This window comes from Malania oleifera, chromosome 10 (assembly GCF_029873635.1).
Source record: "Malania oleifera isolate guangnan ecotype guangnan chromosome 10, ASM2987363v1, whole genome shotgun sequence".
Taxonomy (NCBI): domain Eukaryota; kingdom Viridiplantae; phylum Streptophyta; class Magnoliopsida; order Santalales; family Ximeniaceae; genus Malania; species Malania oleifera.
In genome coordinates, this window is record NC_080426.1 from 5,860,872 (window position 1) to 5,876,522 (window position 15,651).

General features: G+C 37.0%; 2 protein-coding genes across 4 annotated transcripts; one reads left to right on the plus strand and one right to left on the minus strand.

Moving 5' to 3' along the window:
• Positions 1–502: 502 nt before the first annotated feature.
• LOC131165971 (O-fucosyltransferase 19-like) lies at positions 503–3,704 on the plus strand. The gene is made up of 8 exons (XM_058124163.1): positions 503–800; positions 1,670–1,762; positions 1,894–1,958; positions 2,198–2,286; positions 2,358–2,490; positions 2,593–2,822; positions 2,928–3,404; positions 3,488–3,704. The coding sequence occupies exons 1-8, from the start codon at positions 503–505 to the stop codon at positions 3,702–3,704; spliced, it is 1,602 nt and encodes a 533-aa protein (XP_057980146.1).
• A 392-nt stretch (positions 3,705–4,096) lies between these two features.
• LOC131167028 (syntaxin-81) lies at positions 4,097–14,736 on the minus strand. 3 transcript variants are annotated; one of them, XM_058125758.1, is made up of 8 exons: positions 14,402–14,736; positions 12,336–12,446; positions 8,875–8,958; positions 8,534–8,638; positions 6,908–7,051; positions 5,587–5,829; positions 5,320–5,451; positions 4,097–4,576 (listed from the first exon to the last, which is right to left on the minus strand). In XM_058125758.1, the coding sequence occupies exons 2-8, from the start codon at positions 12,411–12,413 to the stop codon at positions 4,433–4,435; spliced, it is 930 nt and encodes a 309-aa protein (XP_057981741.1). In that variant the 5' UTR covers positions 12,414–12,446; positions 14,402–14,736; the 3' UTR covers positions 4,097–4,432. The 3 variants fall into 3 exon arrangements, with proteins under 3 accessions (XP_057981741.1, XP_057981739.1, XP_057981740.1); XM_058125756.1 differs by having other exon boundaries at positions 12,336–12,453; XM_058125757.1 differs by having other exon boundaries at positions 12,336–12,475.
• Between the last annotated feature and the right edge of the window lie 915 nt (positions 14,737–15,651).

Here is a 15,651-nt window from a genome sequence, read left to right on the forward strand (position 1 = left end):
TCCATTTTTTCAAATTTCGTATTTCAAAAGTTTCTTTATCTTCTATCCTTTCTGAAAAAAAAAGGAAAAGAAAAAGAAAAACAGAAATTGCATGGAGTACGCATTTTGCTTATGCAATTTTTGGAAGGGAAAGCAGCCTGGCTCGGTTCACGTGAAGCACTCTAGCTAGCGCCAATAGATTTCTATTTGTAAATTCTATCCAACCTCCCGATTTCCCATTTCAAAAAAATCACTCAATCGATCTCTGCTTCATATTTTATATATACAGAGAGAGAGAGAGAGAGAGAGAGAGAGAGAGAGAGAGCATGCACAGAGATCGGGTGGGTGGCCGGAAATTTCGTGAAATGGCAAATGGAAGTGGGATTCTTGAAGAAACCGTTACCACTTTCTATTTCTGATTTCCCACGCAACTAGTTAATTGGTTCCCTTTTGCTTAATTTTCCCCGCCCTTCTCTGTTGCTGCTTCGTTTATTTTTCTTCTCTCTAGGGTAAATTTTCTGTCATGACCAGAAGGCGGGCGGTCCCGGAGGACGAAGAGGATCATGGCGGCGGGGATGGCTTTGGCGGCCGGAATCACATGCCGGCGACGGCGCTGTCGAAGGATTATAGAAAACAGAGAATGTGGGGGCGGTCGGGGGGAAGCCGGAGCAAGCGGGGTTGGATGGCGGGAGGGCTGGTTGTGTTGATAGGGCTGTTGCTGCTGGCCAAGCTTGTTATAACGAGGACTTTTCACGTGGAGTTGGAGGCCAGAAAGAATGAGCATTTGCTGGTGGTGGCTCATAAGTCGACGTCGTTTGTACGTAAGTATCTCCCTCGACTTGGTCGCCGGTGACTTTGCACCGTCCGAGCAGAGGTTATCCGCCGGTATTGCTCTATCTAAAAATAAAAACTACTAAAAAAAAGAAAGGGAACTTTTTTTCAGACGTATGCTTTTTAAATCTTTTAATTTGAAGTGAAAATTCTATTGAAATGATCTTCTAGTTTATACTCAGAGTGGAGATATTTATTATGAGAATATATCTTTTCCACTTTCATGCATGTCACTTCTAAGCGAATTGAGAAACTATTTTCTCCCCGACCAAACAAGAAGTTTTTATATAAAAGAATCATGTTTTGCTTGCAATTTTTTTTTTTGGTTATGCTAATTCTTATATACTGCAAAAATTATTATGCTTCATGTGATCATGGGAAAATGGGTGATTTTGGTAGTTTTATCACATGATCCACACATGCATTTTGGTCCTTCAATTTGATTTTTTTTTTTTTTTTTTATGACCATAGAAGGAACTCGATATAATTTTGTTCCCAAAAATAGAGCGCTTTCATAATATCTATTTCAATCAATCACCCACTTAGAACTCATCTTAAGTTGTCTAGTCTCATATGTAGGGAAGGGAATTACAAAATTGTATTAAAATTTTTACTCAAAATTAAGTTCAGAAATCGAAATCAAAGTTCCCAAACACAATCTAGCTTAATGATTTCAATAGCTGCCCTTGTAACTTCAAGATTACATGGGGTTCAATAATATAATGCACGCTCAATCTCACACTAATTTTATGAGTTGGAAATAGGGTGGCATATCATATATTATGTGTAGTGCAGGTGAGGTCGCAGTCAAAATTTTGGTTCCATAGAAGTAGCAGTCCCAATTCTTATTTGGCTTCAGCTAGTGATGATGATGATAATACTCCTCAAATTTGGAGGAAAGCCCCCAGCCACAATTACTACAAATGCATCAATCGATTAACCAACGAAACTAGTATGGCCAAAAATCATTACTTCTTAATTCCCTCTTTCTTCTTTTAATTTGGTATTTAATTATATATGTTTTCTAATCATGCCTCATTGATCTGTGTCGTGTTCCCTTAATGGATGCATAAATAGGAAAAGAAACGGCAAGGAATGGGTACATCCAAGTTCACGCCAACGGCGGGTTAAATCAAATGAAACTTGGGGTAATTAAGCATACTCTTGAATGTTATTTTACAAATGAAACGACATTACCTACTACTAAAAAATGAAATGAGATTGAATTCTTAAATTTGTACATCTATTTTATTCTAAAAATCAATGTAACACAATCTCCTTACTTTAATTATGTAATCTTTCTAGCTAGCTAATTTAATAAATTGTTTCACTTCCCTTTACCTAACCTTGTTTTAATTTTTTTGTGGTATTGTTAATTGAAATGCAGATAAGTGACATGGTGGCAGTAGCCAAAATCATGAATGCCACTCTAGTTCTTCCTACTTTAGATCACAAATCCTTTTGGACAGACACAAGGTTTGGATTTTCAGTTCACAAACCCAATTTTGATTCAGCGTTGTCATTGGGAAATGATTATTGTTTTTCAGTGGTTTTAAAGAGATCTTCGACTGGAAGCACTTCATCCAATTCCTAAAAGATGATATTGAGATTGTAGATTCAATCCCACCAGAACTTTCAGCAGTGAAGCCCCTCATGAAGGCACCCATTTCTTGGTCCAAGGTTTGATGCAAGCTGTAATTAATCAAAAACATTTTATTCAAAAAAGGGTCTTAGTTTTCAATCTAATCTTAGAATAAAAAACTAATTAATATGCACGGGCAGGCTAGTTATTATAGAAGGATGCTTCCATTGTTAAAGGAGCGCAAGGTGATAAAGTTCACTCACACAGATTCCCGCCTCGCCAACAATGGCCTCCCCAAATCAATTCAAAAACTCCGGTGTCGCACAATGTATGAGGCTCTTTGCTACTCGGACAACATCGAAAAGCTCGGACAAAAGCTTGTGAGTAGGCTTAAGCATAACAACAACCCTTACGTTGCTCTCCATTTAAGGTAGGAGAAAATATTGTTTCAACTGTAGCAACCCTTAAATTGATATAAAACCTATCTTTGAAATATGTTTCACAAACCAAATGTAACATTTAAGTTATACTGCAGATATGAAAAAGACATGCTTGCTTTTACCGGATGCAATCACAATCTTACATTGGCCGAGGCAAAAGAACTCCGAAGAATGAGGTACACCGTGAGGCATTGGAAAGAGAAGGAGATCAACGGTGTGCAGCGGCGACGCCAAGGTGGGTGCCCCATGACACCACGAGAAGTCGCGGTGTTCCTCGAGGCTATTGGGTATCCTTCAACAACAACAATTTACATAGTAGCCGGAGAGATTTACGGAGAGAATGGGATTGAAGCACTCAGAGCCAAGTATCCAAATGTGTTCTCTCACTCTAGCCTAGCAACAGAAGAGGAGCTGGAACCCTTCAAACACAGCCAAAATAAACTTGCCGCGTTGGACTACATCGTGGCCCTAGAGAGTGACGTTTTTGTGTACACCTATGATGGAAACATGGCCAAGGCCCTACAAGGTCACCGGAGATTTGAAGGTTTTCGAAAAACCATCAGTCCTAAAAAGTACTAATCTACACTGCACTAATTGGAATTTCACTAAACATGAATTCAGTTAGACGACTAAAGGTATTTTGTTGTTATTGCAGAGAAAAATTTGTGCATTTGATTGATATGTTCGATGAAGGTGCACTGACATGGGAAGATTTTTCATCCAAAATACGGAGTTTGCACGCGAACAGGATCGGGGTACCCTATTATAGAGAGTTCAGAAATTCTCCAAGGGCAGAGGAAAATTTCTATGCCAATCCCTTGCCAGATTGCATTTGTCAGGACTCTTATAGTAAGCAAAATGGCAAAAGATAGGGCCTGCGATTTAGGGAATGAATTGATGGAATATTGGTACAATTAAGAAAGAAGACCTATTTTTCAGTAAACATAAAAAGGATTTTTCAGAGTCAAAACAATTTTTGCCATGTGTTTCCATAATTCTCTGTGAATTTAGTAGGCAGATTTTTTTTAAGTGTCAATTTTTGTTTTTTATAATAGATATAATATACCCAACATCATCATAGTGGAACAGTTGTATAGAAGACGAAAACTTTACATTCCTCAATCCTCGGTTTATGCACCAGATCGCTGTTTGATGTGGGTAGTCCCCGGTTTTCCATGTTCATGACCGCTCCATTTTGAGATGCCCGAAGCAAAGAGATGACTGCCTGGTCGAGAATTCTCTAAATACACTCTCTTATGCCTAATAACACAAAACAAGTGTGAATTTAAGGAGATTTTAAGTACAAACTTCAGAGTGCCCAAGACACAGTTCATGCCACCTAGCTCAAAAATTGGATCTCTCTCTCTCTCTCTTCTTCCATATATTATGGATAACACAGGAGACAACTCTATTTTGCCCCCAGAAGATCTTTAGAATTCCCACAGCTGGCTTAGCTCTCAACGCCTCTGACCATCAATGGAATGCCATCTTGATCATTTGATAACCCACCAGAATTACAGCAGGAAAATGGGATTTTCTTCCTTTTGAAAGCTGGAGGAAACAATACATAATTCGTAGAGAAACCCAGAAATCCCTTCATTTAACTGTACCAATCTAGAAATAGGATTGAAAAAGTAAGTACAAACAGAAAAAGCAAAAGAAAGGTTCTGCTGCCCTTGTTCCTCTGGATGGCTTGGGACAATTCTTTGTTACCGAGCTCTACATTCTTCGTAGCTTCAATTGCCTGTAAGAAACATAAATGCAGGTAAACAAAAACACACCGACACAGAGGAGAAAATGCAAGATGAACCTAATATTACTCCATTTTAACCACATAAATTTAAAAAACCAAAACAAAAAAACAAGAAATAAAAAAAAGAAAAAATATACTATTGCTATAGTTTTTTGAGTGCAACTCCAGGGACTACGAAGGTATCTGATCACACATTCATTTTTTCTTGTACTGGCATGGAATCTAGGATTGTTAACTTCTATTTGGAATTGAACAGCCCTTGCCTTTACAACCATCTGCAGTTTAACTTGTATTGAACTACCACATAATTAAAAGGTAATTCTATGGGGGATAAGGTATGGCAGATAAGTGGATTAAAAATAAAATTTGTTTTTTTTTCCAGAGTGATTTTTTCCCTTCCCATTTCCCCTTAATTGCTTGATCGCTCCATATCTTCCATTTTTCAATGCCTGCTCTTCTTCCTTTTTTTCACTCTCCATCCGCATCAATACAAACGTTCTAGCCCAACTTTGACATAACAGATTCGGGCAAATACAGTTTAGAAGTTGCTGTCATTACCATTACAAAAATTAAAAATAGTAGACTAGTAGCCAAAGAGATCTACCAAATTCGAGTAATTCAATTAAATAAATAAGTTATACCAACAAGCCGATTCTAGCATAAAATGAGTTAGGCAGGAGAAAAAGGTAATTACAAAAACAAAACAAAATGTGAAAAATATATAGGTTTCTAACCTGTTCATATAAAAGTTCTATCTGTTGAGCTTGTTGAAGAACATGCGTGGACATTAGGTGGTTCAGTGCAGACATTTCCACCATCTTGGTTTCAGTTTCTTGAACAGCATCCAGAAGACTAGTTAATTCTACCTGAATTTGTACAAAAGCATGCAGTTTTAATTTTGTAAGTACCCTCTATGGTCTGAAATGAAGCAACTGTGATATCAAGCGCATAAAGAAATACATACAGGAACTATTCAGCCACACAGACAATGAGCAAATTACCTGTAGGGCACGCGTTTCATCATCCAAGAGTTGCTGCTGCATGCTAACAGACTCAGGTTGAAGCACATCAGGCTCCCGGGGCTCTGCATCATTGGATTCAGACATATCTGTAGCAATTGATTTCGCGGCTTGGTTCACTTTTCTTCTTGGGATTGACCTATTAACGGCATCTTGGAAGCGTATGGCTCGCAACTGATCAAACCGTGCTGTGACTGAATGAAGCTTCTCACTTAAAATCAAAACCTGCAGTTTGATAAAGTATATTTCAGAGAACTGTCATAAGTACAACTTATTAAACTATTAAAGCATCACTGTACAAAAAAATATGATGAAGCAGGGTACTGCAGTTCTAAGCAAACATCTTGATGGCTATCAGCAAAGGACCAACACCACACAACTGCAGAATATTATAAATAGTGGTGGCAAAAAAAAGAGTTTTATGTCAGACAATTAGACAAACAAAGCACAGATCAGCCATTCAGACTTGATGGCCAAAATTTTTTGCAAGAATTTATGTGAATCAAAACATAACTGAACATTTTTACCCCCTTTTTGATAGGTAACTGCAAAGGGGATGATAATGAGAGGTCCAAAATATGCTCAAATATACGGTGATATCAACCTGTTACCATTGGGCCTTCCCATGTTGTCAACATTGCTCATCTTCCATTTGCAGATGACTTTTTTTTGTTTCATATAAAAGAGTTTTATGATTTTTTCCAAGGTTACTATGCAGCTAGAGATGATAAAACATTGCCTTGACTCTGGTAAAAAAGTTATCTTCCAAAATGATGTTATTTCAGTTTACAAAGAATGTGAAAAACAAGTTTAAAAGAGAGACTTATGATGTTCTTTATATCCCTTGCACTAATTCTACTGGTAAATATCCAAAAAGTATCTTCATAAACGCCAATGAGTTGTTTAAGATCACAGAAAAAAAAATTGGCTAATATGAGCGAGGGTTTGAAGATTTTTCTTTCCTGAAAATATATTTAAAATATTTGTAAACCATAGGAAGCCTCTTCCTATGGTTTCCTGAGATAATGTGGATAATATTTGTAAGCAACGGACCAAGGTAGAGAGTTGGAAAATTAAATCATTTCAATAAAAACCTTGATGATAGCATGTCCAAGATGAATTTTGATGGTTTTGTTTGGGAAGAAAGGAATACTGCAGCAATAGGTATTGTAATTTGGGATTGCCGAGGGTGTCCTATATTTGCAGTAACTGAGCAAATTGGTCAAGCCATGATTCCAACAAATTCAGCAGGTATAACTTAATTTAGCGCATAAGGAAGATAAAATATTAAGGATTATCATACCACACCATGTTTGTGGGCTATGATATCAGCATTAGAATTATCGACTGCAATGCCAAGCCATCCCTTCGAGTTCACTTCTTCAGCATTTATACCATTTTTCAGAATGTCTATTTGTTCTTTGCAAGCTTTAATAAATATTGTAACCTGCATAGGATGGAGAGATAAAATAATAAATCACCCACCATATCACTATACCAGTTGGAGGCCATTAAACCCAAGAATCTGTAATGCCCATCATACTCTTTGTCGACAAACGAATGCCTTAACCTTTTAAAAACAGAAAGTCCCATGCTCTTCAGTGAGAAAGGAATGTCTTAACCTTTTCAAAACAAAATTTGCAACCCACCCCAAAAAATATGTACATAACCCCAACAAGGCCCCAAACCAACAACCAAATTCCGTACAACAGCTCGACTCTGCACTAAATGACAACCAAAGTGTTCTAGTAGCATGATGCCAAATGGATTAATTGTACCAAAGCAAGCATCTGACACAGTTATTGTGGACACACTACATGCAATATGCATGGGCTGTGTGAACCATTAGACTACGTTATCACATATAGAATATTTTCAAGTCACGTTGTTCACAAAGCACTTGGCAGTTGGCACTATACAATTACAAGAGAAGAAAAACATTTTTAAATCAAAAGACAAATGCTGCCTCTCCTATTAATCTTTTGCTAGCAGCCCAGGATGCTGATATGGGCACCACACAACTGTAAACCTTGCTCTGGTGGCAGCTACATTTCTGATCTGGCTAGTCTGAGCAGTTTTTCTTCTTATTGTACTTCTACAGATCAGCCAACTTAGCTGAAGGCTTAGGAATGCTGGCAGGTCTAACAATGGCAAATGGGAGTTCAAATGTGAAGCTTTGCTCAGATTCCAATGGGGTGGGGACCACCTACACGTTAGAATCATCAGCATTGGCAATTCATTTGCTTCCCCTTAGGGAAGATACACTCCAATGAGGGCTTCCTTTGTTTTTTCCCAAGTATCTAAAATTTCAAGGTGTATTAATTGTATGCCCCATGCCATCACTAGATGAGTGGGTAACGATTCAACCCGTGGGTGTTGGTTTGAAGGGAAAATGGCCCAGATGTTGGTCAACTCTACTTTTTCCTTCTTTTAGTTTGGCCTCATAAATAGTGTATTGCTATAAAGTATTTTTCTCCAAAAAAAAAACTAGAAAAGAAAAAAATTTCTGACATAAACCTTTTGGATATACACAAGAAAAAAATTCAAACTAAATAAATAACATTTAAATTATAGTACCACAATTGCAAGTTCACCTACCAAAAAAAAAAAAAAAAAGACAATGCAATATGAAGCTTTGAGGCTCTATAAAGTGAAAATCAAGAAAAGTGATACCATGAAAATTAATAAAGAAAATAAGGCATATTCTCACACTCACCAAAAAGTTAGATTATTAGTCTGTTTTTATACCTTGTGAATCCATTGGGAAAAACTTATTAAAAACAATCACCCTAACGAAAACATTTGATTACATTGTAAGTCTCAGAAACAATAACAATTTTTATAAAAACTATTAGTTTTTTGCTAGAAAACAATAAGGTGCTTGCTTTCTTATAATGGGATGCTAGTGCATCAGGGTTCAGGAACATACTTCATGTTCAATGCTATCTCTCTCCTGTTCAGTGGTGCGGTGCAGATCCACATAGTCCTTCCGATGCTTCAGCAAGAACTGCTCCAAAGCCCCAATACTTTCAAGCTAGCAAAGTTAAGATAAACAAAAATGTTTTGGTCAAACCAACTGTACATATGTCCATATTTACTTCATTTTTCATGGGTTTTTTAGGGGAGGGGGCTGGGGGAAGTGGGGTGATGGGGGTGATGTTAGGGCAAACTAAATATTCTTCGTAAGACAAATGTTAGCAACACAGTCAATCACTCCCAGTGATCCATTTTAAAAAATCAGAAGACTAAGAGGGCTAAGTGTGCACATACTGTTTTCAGTGCAGCTTTAGTAAAGGACGACCTTTGCCGAGGTTTCTGTATAATGAAAGATGCCAATATGGCTGCTGTTTTGGACTGTAAAAGGAAATCAGCCCACAGACAAAAAAGATGCTTATGGTTCAGACAGTATAGAAAGAAGTAAATTCAAAACTAGCATAAACAAGTTCTACATGCACCAGCTAAAATGCTTAATGGATCACATAATAAACACTTCCATTATATTTGCAGGCCAACAGTTTGTTAGTATGAAAATGCCAAGAAACTATATGGCATTGTTCTATAAAATCTGGATGCAGTATCCAGATACCTTTTAAATCTTAAGGACTTGATCTTTAACACGTTTGCCAGAAGATTGAAGGCAGAAAGGGTTACCATATAATCTTAAGCCTCCAAAACATCAATTTTCCTCACAAAAATCTCAAAATAACAAGTCTGTCAGAAGGCGAATTTATATGCTATGCTTAAGAATCACAATTTGGAATTTGGTAGACCAGATTTTATTAAGGAGTGGGGGTTGAGGGAATTTTAACTGGATAATGCTTTAGTTGTCTTAGTCAATGAATGGGGTAAGGCAGTTGCAAGTGGATTAGAAAGCTCAAAAAGTTGAAAGTGTTGAAGAAGCTGCATATTAAAATTTATGAAGATAAAAGAATTTAAAGGGGGAAAAAAACAGCATTTTGGGAGATTTGGAGTTGTTGGATAGGAAAAAGGAGGAAATGACTCTAGTGAAGGAGGAGGTTAAAAGGTCGCATTTAAAAAATGAGTTAATAGGGAATAATTTTTAGGGAAGTGAGGAGCTGGAAATAGCAGACAGACATAAGTGGATTAGGGACGATGATTATAATGCTAAATCCTTTCATCCTTTAGATAATGGTAGGAGGAAAAGGAATGTTTTAAGGGAACTGGAGGTGAGGGAAGAAGAGTTTACTTCTGATCCTGCTGTGATAGCAAGGCAGCTTACTAATTTGTTTTGTAAATCTCTTTTCAGAGGATGTAGGTAGGCCAAGGATAGAGAGGTTGGAGTGGAATACTGTTTCTGTGGATCAGCAGTCTTGGTTGGAGAAACCTTTTGAGGAAAGTGAGGTTAGGCAGATACTGTTTGGAATGGATAGGGATAGGACTCCGGGTCCTAATGGTTTGAATTGGTTGGTCGTTCTTAATAAACTCACCACTAAAATAAACTTACCATTAACAATCTGTTGCAGAGTAGGAGACCTTCAAATTCCAAGGCTTTATCCATGGATATGTGTGCGTTTTTTTTTTTTTTTTTATAGTTCTGAATCTGCCTCTCATTTGTTTTTGCACTGTTCTTTCTCTTTCTCCTGGAATATTTGGAACAAACTCTCGATTAATTGGGGAAAGTTAGGTTGCTCCAGGGCAGATGGAGGATATATTGACCATTTCCTTTTCAGGGTTTGAGAGGAGCAAAGATAGCCTAGCCCTTTGGAGATGTGAGGGTTCTATGCTGTGCTGTGGGGTGCTTGGATGGAAAGGAACACTAGTATCTTCGAAAGCAATTAAACCTCTTGGTCTTTGGTTTGGTATAAGATTCAAATTTTGGCTTCATTAGGGGCTGCTGCTGGTTCTTTTAAGGGTTCGCCTTTTGAGAATGTTCAGCGTGTTTGGTTTGCTCTTTTGTATTAATTTTTTTGTTTTTATAATTTTGTTCTTTGTTCTTTTTAGGAGGATTGCTTATTCTCCTGTCTTGTACATTTTTTTCTCTAGTATCCAAAGCTTTACCCATGGATATGTGTGTTCTTTGTTTTCATAGTTCTGAATTTACCTCTCATTTGTTTTTGCACTGTTCTGTCTCTTTCTCCTGGAATATTAGAACAAACTCTCGGTTTATTGGGGAAAGTTAGGTTGTTCCAGGGCATATGGAGGATATATTGACCATTTCCTTTTCAGGGTTTGAGAGGAGCAAAGATAGACTAGCCCTTTGGAGATGTGAGGGTTATATGCTGTGCTGTGGGGTGCTTGGATGGAAAGGAACACTAGTATCTTCAAAAGGAATAAGCCCTTTGGTCTTTTTGGCTTCATTAGGGGCTGCAGCTGGTTCTTTCAAGGGAATATCTTTTGAGGATGTTCAGCGTGTTTGGTTTGTTCTTTGTTTTGATAGTTCTGAATCTGCCTCTCATTTGTTTTTGCATTGTTCCTTTCTCTTTCTCCTGGAATATTTGGAACAAACTCTTGGTTTATTAAGGAAAGTTAAGTTGTTCCAGGGCAGATGGAGGATATATTGACCATTTCCTTTTCAGGGTTCGAGAGGAGCAAAGATAAACTAGCCCTTTGGAGATGTGAGGGTTGTATGCTGTGCTGTGGGGTGCTTGGATGGAAAGGAACACTAGTATCTTCAAAAGCAATAAAACCTCTTGGTCTTTGGTTTGGCATAAGATTCAAATTTTGGCTTCATTAGGGGCTGCTGCTGGTTCTTTCAAGCGAATGTCTTTTGAGGATGTTCAGCGTGTTCTATTTGAGTAGGGGTGATCTCTCTCTATCAAAAGGAATTTCTAGAGATTCCTGCCCTAGCCTAGCTAGTGTTGAAGGCCTAAGCCCTCAACTATTCCCAAGGTAGAAAGCGAGATTTCAATTCCAGGCCCATCATGCCGCCCCGAGAGAGAGAGGGAGCACATTTTCAAATATAGTTGGGAGACTTTACCCAAGAAATGGGTAAAAAAAATGGAAAGATCAGAACATGGGAACAGATCTGATACCAATACAGACTGGTTTGCTCTTTTGTATTAATTTTTTTGTTTCTCTAATTTTGTGCTTTGTTCTTTTTAGGAGGATTGCTTATTCTCCTGTCTTGTACAGTTTTTTGACTATTAATAATATCATTTCAATCAAAAAATATAATTTGGTAGACCAGAGCATCAATGTTATTATAAACAGAATTCTACAAGTTAAGAAAATATCATGAAAATAAGCCAAAAAAAAAAAAAATTTAAAGAAAGAAAATTACAGCTATAGCAAATATATTTAAAAAAGCCTACTTGGGCAGTAACAATAGAAAAGCAGCCTCATGAATTACATACATGTACGGCACCATAATTCTGTAATGAGACATTAGAATTCTTCTCTAAGGACACCCCATTTGGCCAACACTTTGGTCATATGAGTAAATTCTGTTTTCAGGAGAAAAACATTTGACACCCAAAACTAGCACTAAATTTTCCGTTACTTTTAACTTTTAAGCCTCCAAGTAAGAGCACCCTGTTCAGTACCCAAGCTGAACAAACTTCAGACATAAGTGCTTTAAGTTCAAGATGAATATCAAAGCCCCAAACAACTGACATCCCCATCCCTACACCCCACTTTCAATAAATAAATTCTTTTAATATGCACATAACTCTATCTTCCCTCAAAATTTCTATTATGGGGTGAAAATAATCATTAATCATTCAACATCTTAAACATAGCAAAAGACAATCATCATTGCACAATTCACAAACCTCATTGTATCCTAATGAAAGAGCAGCACGGCGCACAGAATCTTTGAAATCCTCAGTTCTATCTCTGGATCTTGCCATTCTTTAGTACATATCAATAGACATCTTCAGTCTCTGAAAACTAACCACAATTTGAAGTGAAGCTACACCACATTTAAGGAGGAAAAAAAAAAGAACAAAAAACAGCAGAATATCAATATCAATCATTCTCAAACCTTATTTTACATATTTAATAATTTGCACCTACCAAAAAAGACACTAACACTGAAATTTGTAACCAAAAATAAAAATGTACAGATTCAAAAGTTCAAACACTGATATTGTGCTTGATTGCTTGATGGATAAGAAGGAAAACGAGAACGAAAAAAGTAAGGAGGGGAATGTAACTTTGCACATCTCCCAGACTACCACTTCACATGTTCATCCGTGATCACATAACATGGTGCAATTCAGAATAAGTTGAGAGTCAAAGACTCAAAAACAAATAGAGTACCAAATTGTAGTGATTATGCAACCAATATATTCCTCCAACACAATGTATATCTTCATCTCCTTAGAAACCACAACCTCCCCCCCCCCACCCCACCCCACCCCACCCCACCCCACCCCACCAAAATAATTATAATAATTAATAAATTATTTGGAGGTTTGGAATTTCACATGCAGAAAATGAAGGGCAAATCAGAAGGTTAAAAAGCAAAAAATTGTAAGCAAGACTATACGACAACAACAAAACAACAAAACCAAACCTTAGTCCCACTAAGTGGGGTCGGCTATATGAATCCTTTTCCGCCAATTTATGCGATCATAGACCATTTCTTTTGATAGATTCAAGGATATTAAAGCATTACTCCCTATCTTCTCCCAAATTATTTTAGGTCTACCCCTACCCCTTCTACTGCCCCTCACAGTAACTAAATCACTCTTCCTCACAGGTGCACTATAAGGCCTACGTTGCAAATGAGCAAGACTATATTTTAATAAAATAACGATTATCAAAATTACAATTTGTTAACATGATTTATTGATTGTTAAAGTATAATTGCAATTATTACTATTATTATTACAAAAATGATGAAATAGAACACGCTGTCTTTGCATAGGGAGTCTACAACTTAGGAAGCATCAATACCGACACAGGATACGGATAAGATAGGTGATGATATGGTGATTTTGTAAAAATAAGGATACAACAAGGCCTGGATACTTTAGTTACTTATATAAAAATACATATTTAGGCATTTTTCCCTTTTGAATAAAAATATTGATTAATTTTAATTTAAAATGAAATAGTCATAAGTCATGTTCAATTATGAATTGCATAATCATTAACAATACTCTTATCAGATAACTCAAGTTAACTAAGTTAAACTAAATACATTGAATGCTTGGCCAATTCGGCCAATTAACCGAATTAACCGAATTATTTCGATTTACTTCATCCCATAATTGAACCGACCGAATTGATCAATTTAACCGAATCGTACCCAACCAAACCGAATTGTCAGGTAATTCGGTTAACCGAATTTAACCAAATAAAAAAAAAATTAATTATGAGTAATTCTCCCTTAAAACAACTAAGTAATTCTCAAAAAAAATTCATCCACCATCCTTTTATCTTCTTTCTGTCCTTTATTTTATGCTTTTGTACTCAAAGAGAACTTTGCATCCACTAATGAAGACAACTCATCAGACAAATTCTCAACACCAAAAAACTTTTCCATGATACGCAAACAAGGGGTTATTGGTAAGAACAGGGAAGAACAGAAGAAGAAGAGAACAGCGCACTGGACTTTGGGTACAACAAAAGTAAGAAAACACAAATATAAAAAAATTAAAAAGAGACAAAACTCAAATTCAATGAATATTCAAACAAATATAAACAAATAACACAAAGAAACCCAATTTAAAGAGGGAGACTGATCAACATGAATATGATAATTTGGAGGAAATATTCTATCATACATTTAATGAAACACATTGTGCTCATCTTAGGGTATTGTAAAAATTCAATAAACGTCAAACTGCAGAGACTTTTGAGTTTTGAACATAGCGGAAAAATGAAAAACCTGAAGGACGGAAGGTCCGAAGGAGTACTGCGAGTCTGCGAGAGTGCGACCTGCGAAGTTGGGAAGGTGGAAGCCGAAGTGTCGATCTGGAACAGGAGGTCCAAACTCGCCGTCGCCGACTGTGTGCGAACTGTGAAGTGGGAAGGGAAGGTGAAGCTGAAGGGAACTGGGACTGGGAGTCAGGGAGTGCCGGCTGCCGGCGCGCGACTTGGGAAGGGAAGAGCCGAAGAGGAAGGAGGGAAGAGAGAAGAGGCAAGACTGGAAGAGGCAAATGGGAAATTGGGATTTAGGAATGGCTGAATCCCGAATGGAAACCCTCGCGGCCAAGCTAGCCTAAAAATTAAAATCATAATATAATTGAATAATTTATATTTAATTATTAATTTATTAAAAATCCGGTAATTCAGTTAACCGAAATACAAAATACCCATAACCAAATCGAAATCCAAATACCCGAAATCACCCTAATCTAAAACCGAACCGAACTATAAATTACCCGTACCAAATCAACCAAACTTAGTCGATTAATTTAGTTTAAATCGAATTATGCTCGCGTCTAACTTGGTGCATAAGGAGGATACGTGTTGAGGTATTTAAACAATTTTACAAGATATAGTTAACAACAGAGGATATATCATAAATCTCATGAAATCTAAAATAAAATCTACATTGTTGCCATATATGCTCCTTTAATTTTTATTTCTTTTTAATTAATAGGCTTTGATTTGTTAGCATATATGATCCATATATGCTCCTTTAATTTTTATTTCTTTTTAATTAATAGGCTTTGATTTGTTAGCATATATGATCCTCAAACAATTGACTTTTGATTTTTGATGCTCCTCAAACTTTATTGTAAGAACGCAAACCGTGATATATATATTAATTATGTAAAAAGAAGGGTAAATTGGTAAATTGTGCAGAGTTCGTTGACGAGGTCAGGGTTCGTCAACGAAGTTCCTTCTATTCTCGTCGACAAAATTCAGAGGCTCGTCGACAAGCAGAAGCCGAGAGATTTCGAGAAACTGAGAATCTCAAGCTCGTCAACGAGGTCACCGTCTCGTCGACAAGGCGTCTTCAATAGCTCGTCGACGAGGGTGGCTGAGTCAAGGGCTATAAATATCACTTTCCTTTGCTTAATCACTAAGTTATCTTAAGAATATCCTCTCCCTTTCTCTCTAGAACTTGAAGAACTCTCTCTCTCTAGGTTTCTTCGTCGTTCGTCGCCTGACTCGTAAATCTGACATTAC